The sequence below is a fragment of the Glycine max genome, chromosome 8, assembly GCF_000004515.6.
Source record: "Glycine max cultivar Williams 82 chromosome 8, Glycine_max_v4.0, whole genome shotgun sequence".
Classification (NCBI taxonomy): Eukaryota; Viridiplantae; Streptophyta; class Magnoliopsida; order Fabales; family Fabaceae; genus Glycine; species Glycine max.
Window position 1 is genome coordinate 13,737,073 of NC_038244.2, and position 7,587 is coordinate 13,744,659.

General features: G+C 34.9%; 1 protein-coding gene across 2 annotated transcripts; it reads right to left on the minus strand.

Annotated features, from left to right (window-relative positions):
- Positions 1–475: 475 nt before the first annotated feature.
- On the minus strand, positions 476–7,221 carry LOC100805313 (protein PAT1 homolog). Of its 2 annotated transcripts, XR_415531.4 has the most exons (6): positions 6,775–7,212; positions 5,843–5,973; positions 5,568–5,624; positions 3,690–3,753; positions 935–3,243; positions 476–828 (listed from the first exon to the last, which is right to left on the minus strand). XR_415531.4 is itself a non-coding variant. In XM_014779041.3 (5 exons), the coding sequence occupies exons 1-5, from the start codon at positions 6,863–6,865 to the stop codon at positions 1,103–1,105; spliced, it is 2,484 nt and encodes an 827-aa protein (XP_014634527.1). In that variant the 5' UTR covers positions 6,866–7,221; the 3' UTR covers positions 476–1,102. The 2 variants fall into 2 exon arrangements, 1 of the variants encoding a protein (XP_014634527.1); XM_014779041.3 differs by having other exon boundaries at positions 476–3,243; positions 6,775–7,221.
- Between the last annotated feature and the right edge of the window lie 366 nt (positions 7,222–7,587).

Here is a 7,587-nt window from a genome sequence, read left to right on the forward strand (position 1 = left end):
ACTCCTTTGAAGTTAGAATTTGAAATTCTATTCTTTCAACTAACTAAAATCCCTTTTAAAATTCAAAAATTTTGAATTTTTTTATTAAAATATCCAAACAGTTACTTTTGATAAAAAAAAAAGAATTTAATTCTCTATAAAAAATACATTACCTAATTAAATTACCCTATCTAAATACTCTAAAAGAATTAAATTTCATCCTAATTATTTATTCCCTTAAATCATTAGATCTTAAAATAATCAATAGTGAAAATAAAGAGTAACTCTTGTGATCCCTTTGATGAATCATATGTAAAAGATTAACATTTCACTGAAAAACATGATCGTTCTAGTACAGAAGTCAGCAAAGTCTAGAACCATCCATCACATCTCAAAAACAACATTTGCATTACTTTAACTATTCCAAAATTCCATATTATTGCTTATAATAGAAAAACATTAAATTGAAGACAAAACAACATGGGGCTAACAACAATAGAGCAATAATAGTCCAATTGACTTGAGAAACAAGAAATGATGATACAAAACTACACATCTACACCAATGGAAAAGAAGAGAAAACTGAAACCATGAAACTAGGTTAACACAATTTATTCTTAGGCATGCCAATGCCACCTTGCCGACTGGTTAAATTGGTGCATCCCATGCTACTTCAATTTGGACACATGATATCTATAAAGGTAGATATGGAGTATGAACACAACCACAATCCCATGCCTGTATGGTAATAATAAAGGAACATGGGAATCCAACTTAAACACCTAAAGCCTGGACACACTACCCACTACTTTGCTCTAGAAACCACAAATCGAGCAACAATAAGCTCCCCTGTCAAAAGAAAAAAAGACAAGACAAGAGGAACAAATCAAGCCAAGTCTATCATAATACACAAAGGGCCTGATTGCAAATTTATCACAATGCTACATGGCATTACCACAATATAACAAGATATGAAGCGGTTAAAACTTCCAAGGTAGATGCATGCACCCGGTCCTTCCACATCAGACTGCTCCAAAGATATTAGACACACAACAGTTGTCCCTGCAAAATTTACTGCCGTAATTTGAAAAACAGTTCCATAGATGAATGTCCAATTATCTAATTAACTCAGGACTGACTCTGAGTTCACATGGTGACCTTGATCCCCCGAATTACTATTAAATCCAACTACAGGAATAGAGCGCTGAGCAAAATCAAGTAATTGTTTTTTCTGGCGGTCATCAGTGTGAGGTAGACTTGCACGTAAGAGCTCAACTGGCATTTCCCTACTAATAGCTCTGGCAACATCTGAACCAATGGAAGCCATATTTGGTGTCCCCTGTATAAGGAATGATTGCATGACACTATCATATTTATTCACACAATACTTGGTTAGAAGGCCAAAGAATTCATCAAATGTAGCCTGCCAAAGTGAACGATTTGCAATATTGTAGTTGCTAGCAGCATGAGGATCAGTTAGAAGTTCAGTTGCCCTCTCAAGCACAGACACTAGAATAAGGGAAGCCCCATCTCCAGCAGAACTTCCAAGGGGACGTAGGGGAGGCGGCTCGGAAGTATAAACAACTGCTGCTAGACAAGCACTTACTGCACCTAGATCCATTTCACGAATGCACCTCGAAACAACCCTCGCAAGGTTACTTATAGTTTCTGCTGCAGCTGGGTCGGAGGGAAGGCCACCAAATAAGAACCTTAAATGCCGAAAGATGGCCATGCAGACTATTCGCATTAGCTCACCACCAGGAAAGAGCAGTTGAAGATACCTAGCAAGTAGCTTTCGACCCTTGGGTAGAGAAACTATCCTGAGAAAAACAAAGTCATCTTTTGCAGCAAGTGTAACCGTACGTCCATTCTTTCCCAGTGGATCAACTAACTGAAGCGAGGTAGCAAGTCCTTCCAGAAGACCTTGCCGTTTCCGTTTTAACACAAGACCACCATCTTGAAGCTGATTAAACTGTAGGAAACGGTCAATATCATCTACATCAAGAAGAAGATAAATACCATCTTCAATTGTAACCCTAGCTGCAAGCATTGGTTCCTGTTCAAGGGGTTTCTCTGAAATGCTTTGCTCGGGGCTACCTGCATGAGAGGAATTGGGAGGATCAACTTCCAGTAGAGGACGGGGCCTGCGAATTGATGAGAATGGAACCCTCCCTAGTGCATCAACCTGAAGAAAAGCATGTGGTTCAGCATTAGAAGAGGGTCGTAGAGGGAGTTCCTTTATTTGAGCTGGAGAAAAGTGATGCCTCAATTTAGCACCAGAAGACTTTTTTGCGAGACAGCCTTGGTGGTAATAGTCATCAACATATGGATCATTACTGTGTGTTGCAACAAGCTGCATTCTAAGAATATTCTCAATTTCCTCAATAGACATATACTTGGACCTAAATCGGGGCCATCCACTATTGCTTCTCAGGCTACCCATATCAAAACCCTGTGGGGGAAACCGGAGATTCTGTCTACCTAATTGAGCTGATTTTGGCATTGGATCCCTCATTTCCATCAGCCCAAGCATCTGGTCATATTTGTTAATCATGGGTAAACCTGATGAAATATTGGGATGATCTCCAGGATATAATCCTGCCTGGTTTACCAATTGATTCTGTACTATCTGATTAAGAGGGGAACCAGTAGGAAATTGACGCATGTTTCCACCAAAAGGTGGCCCATGGTTTATTCCACTCAACTGTAATGCAGAATTGGGGAAATGAGATCGATTTGGTGGTGATAGTGCCATCTGAGCTCCCGTAGCATGATAAGGAAGGTTTAAGTGGCCTGAATTCTGACTTGGAGAAGCCTGATGAGATCTACCACCAGGTGGAGGATAAGAAGTAAATGAGGAGTTCGGTACCAAAATTGGTTCACTAGAAAAATGAGGAAATTCCTGCTGCTTGTCAGGATATAAAGATGTTCTATGCAAGGGCCTTGACTCTTGTAAGTGTGCAATGGTGGAATGCGGTTGTGATGACCATCGTTTGCCATCCTGATTAGTTTCCGTACCATACAAATGCTGATCAAACCAGTTGGGAGCCGATTCACTAGGTTGGAGCTGGTGATGTTGCTGCTGCCTTTGCTGCTCAGGATAAGAGGATGTTCTGTACAAGGCCTTTGCTTCATGTAACTGAGAAAGAGAAGAATGAGGCTGTGATGGCATTCTTCTGCCATCCAAAGAACCTTCATTATCATAAGCATTCTGGTCATACCAATTAAGAACATCATCCTTGTGTGCCCATTCAGCCGCAGAATCTGAACAAGGTATAAGCTTATAAATTCATTTCAGCGGAAAAACATTGCAAACATTGACAAAGGACGAAAACTTTAATCATAAAACATTTACTCATGAGATAATAGTTTGGAATTGTTGGCACTATAAAGTGGGATCTTGAAGCCAGATTATCTGTAATAAGCTTGATGCATATGATTTATATTCCCTAGCTTGAAAGGGAGTATTGTATATCATATTATAACCAGTCAAATCATGCTGAGGATATCCTTAAGCAAATCAATTTTTGTTCACTTGTCAAGTTAAACAAAGGCCACTCCAATTTAATCTATTCCAACTTTCAAGTATTTAATCCTAAATTCTAACAGCTTGGTTTATAGCTTACACACTTCACATAAACCAAGCAAAAAAGGGGCAGTATTATTTTTTGATATAAAAATGGTAAATTCTTTACAATTGCTTTACTCACTTTCTCTCGATCCCTGTTCACCAATAAATCCTGCGCCTTTTGGTTCACTTACAACCTTGTTCAACTGAAATTAAAGCCCAAAAAAAAAATTTAATCTTCATATCAGTAACATAAAGCATAAATGAGCATTATTATCAAAATTATAACAAACTGAAAGCTGAGCACACAAGTAACCCAGTAAATAAAGATAAAAGAACTAATTTTTGTGTTGGAGGCAGAACTTATTAGCTTAGTTAATAAATACAGTTGAATAAGCTTGAAATGTGAAAGGAATCAAGTAAAGTAGAGTAGCCTTTTATTTAAACAACTCTTGTACTTTCCTCCTTCTTTCACTTTCTTTTTTCCAATTTTCCTTTATGAGCAATAACGGGTAAAGTCCCAAAAGTCTAAAATCCCTGTATACATGTTTGCATAATATAATTTTCTCTCACGTTTTTATCCAATAGAACAATTTCAATTTTCAAGTATAAATGAGCAGTAAGTTGAAATTTTATCCATATATCTTGCTCAGACTAATAAATTTAACCAAGGGTAGAAAACTTTAATAGTCTGCCAAGATTTTGCAAAGGTTCTAAAAAGATTGAAGTAGCATGACCCACACCATACTGAGTCATAGGAAAGACATATATGATTTGGATTTAACAACAGAAGAGATTGTGGCATACTACTCATAATGATTTTTCTCTCATTTTCAAGAAGGCACATGTCATAACAAGGAATCATAAAATAACAATGGGAATAAAATATACAAATTTATTAAGTACCAAAATTCCTATGAAAAACAGTCTCTCCATTTTGGGTCAGATCACATGTTGGACCAGGCCCAAGATGAAATTCAAACTACTTTATAACAGAATAAAACAGGATCTACTGATTTCCTATCCCATACAAAACAATAATATCAATCTCATTTTTAATTCCCCACCCCCTATTCATCACCTGAATACTATTTCAAAAAAAAATTTGTTCAATTGTGGAACTTTCTTAGCATATTTCTAGATAGTTGTCTGGAATAATATCTAGCTAGCTAGGTAACCTTTATCCCTTTCCTGCTTCCAACCTGCATGATTCTATCAAACATCAGCAGCACCAAAAAAAGGTCCAGGGACCAAGATTCTATATGTACTATCTATGTTCATTATTTATTCGAGGAATCACCTGTATTGTCAATATTTTAAAGTGTGGAATTGGTATTAGAAGCAGCAGCTAATGCTAATCTCAAGAACATTGCTAATATATGATATGCTTGTGGAGAATCAAATACTAGAAAATATGGTACAATTTAACATATGAAAATAATCTAGAAAGTAGAAACCACTCTTCTCACTTGTCAAACTTAGAAACACCAACTCTCTATCAAAATACCCTGGTCAACAAGCCTAGAATCACTAAAATGAGAGTTAGCACACAATAAGAATATTACACTCAAGCAAAAGATCAAGCTTCTTACGTGATACCTCAAACTAATTTAAAAGCAAAACCCATCAATATGAGAAACAGGACCGAACCCATTTCTTGTCTCAGCTATTTGTCACAGGAACATTGAGAAATTAAACAATAAAAAGAAAAAGAAAACAAATAACACTGAACAATCTGGTAAATTAGAGGTTCAGAAATATCAATAATAGTAGAAAATCATTTTTTACTTCTTTCTCCAACACAAGCCTTAACTTATATACACGAATCAATACAGGGTTACTTTGTTCATATTACAAACAGATGTTTTTTATATATTATATAAATATAAATAATTTATCAATTCTTTAATGAGTGCAAGAACATTGAGATATTATCAACGTGACAATATTCAGTCACTTATCTAATTAAAATCTCAAGCTTTCAAAGAGAGAATGGTATATCATAATTTGACAGCCTTACCTTCCAAAAGGTAGTACTCAGATCATCAATATCTGAAAGAGATTTTAAATTGTCAGCCTGCAAAGTGAAAAAGTTAGTTGATAAAAAAATTTCTGGCATCATATCCATAAAAACGACTAACGGTAAATATCCGTTGATTTTTAGGAGGGGTTGATTTTTAGGAGGGGCGGGGGAGGGGGCAGAGATTATGCCAAAAGCATAGGATTAACACATTTATATTTCAAATTATTCTATAAAAAATTGAACTTAAAATCAAAACAATAGTGGACATTAACCTCTTCTCTATTGAGAATGAACTCCTCCTCATTAGACTCAAGCAAACCATCATCGTCATCTAACCCTCCCAACTCAACTTCTTGAACAGCAGTGTCTGAACCGAAAAATGCATACTGTGATGCATCAAAAACTACATCATAGAAAAAAACAAGTTTCCACCATTAGAAATATTTAACATGAAAAGTACAGGATGATGCACTGTTGGACATAGCAGAGAATTCCCATGTGGCTGAGACACCAAACATAACATCAAGTCAAAAAAATCCACTAGTAAGACAAAAAAAAGCTGAGAAAAATGACATAGTAATCCTAATTTTGAAAAGCGTGCAAATATCATTGGAAGTGCAACAAGTCTTTCATTAAAATGGAAAAAAGGAATGTTATTTAAAATAATTTCCAATAACAAAGCATTGACACGTGACAAAACTGCTCTTAACTCAGCACTATCTGGATTTGCAGCAAATAAAACGGCATTACACAGCAACCAAACACTATGGTCATCAACTGAAGCAGTCAACAACACCACACCCCAAAAGATGTTAACACAAAATTCCAATTCATATGGAATAATCAGAGCATGTTAAACTTTCTAGAATTTGCAAAACTATCAGCTATAGCTGAAGGTTTTGGTTCAGCTACTCAGCAGGCCATGTAAGAACTTAGAACCTTTAGCTTAAAAGGATGCTGTGTGTAAACTGAAGATAACAACCAATCAACAATAGAAATTCAAAAATAAGAACTTCGTAAAAACAATAGCAACTAAGTAATATTGGATCAATTTTCCTATAATTCAAATCAAATTAGTGGTTAAAACAGACCAGATCTACATAAACAAACTGAATAAAAAAAACACACACAAAAACAAATACCCATCAAAGAAATGGTTAGGCAAAATGGAAACAAAAATTGAATCCCAGAAGATGAAGCAAACCTGTGGGAACATTTCCCAGTTGCCTAAGATCCCCTGTCTTGGGAGTTCCCCCAACATCGCCCCCAGTTCCAAACCCATCCGTATCCACCATGAAAACAGAAAACCCAGAAAGAAAAGCAAAAAAACTCAAAGAGAAAAGAGAACCCAATACGAAAAAGTTTGAATCTTGAAACACTATTTTCTTTCTTTGATTAAAACTTGAAACTTAAACCGAAGCAAAAGGGGAAGAAGAAGAAGAAGAATATCGGTGCAAATAATTGAGCAAATGAAAAAAGGATTAAAATTTGGATCAAAGCGAAGGAGAAGAAAGGGAGACAGAAGATAAAAGAGAGAGAAAGGAGAAACCCTACAACTACAAATACAAAGGAGATATTGATTGAGATTTATTTGAGAATTCTTTTTTGTGCCCAAAGAACCCTAAAACAGGAACCAGAATACGACTAATCTATAATCAATCATCAATCTATCTTATATATATATATATATTCCTTTCAAATAATTCAATTAATATTAATAAAAAAATTATATTTATTTTATTCTATTCTATTAAAATTATTTAATCATTACATTAAATCTTAAATTTATTGATATAATATATATTAATTGATTGATTCAAATTAATTAATAATTAAAAACTTTATTTATCATTCTCGTAATAAAACAATTAATATTTAATTATTTTTGGAATTTTTTTATTTTTTTATTTTTAATTATTTTAATTAAATAATTGATGTCAGGTAACAACTAAAATCAGTTTTGAGTGTATACGTATGAAATGTTCAGAAAAAGAAAATTGTCACTCATAATAAAATT

Coding starts and splice junctions, on each gene's coding strand:
- LOC100805313 (XM_014779041.3), bottom strand. CDS start 6,865: ATGGTGGATACGGATGGGTTTGGAACTGGGGGCGATGTTGGGGGAACT. Junction 5,625..5,842: donor TCATTCTCAATAGAGAAGAG/GTTAATGTCCAC, acceptor TTCACTTTGCAG/GCTGACAATTTAAAATCTCT. Junction 3,244..3,689: donor TGAACAGGGATCGAGAGAAA/GTGAGTAAAGCA, acceptor TACCTTGTTCAG/ATTCTGCGGCTGAATGGGCA.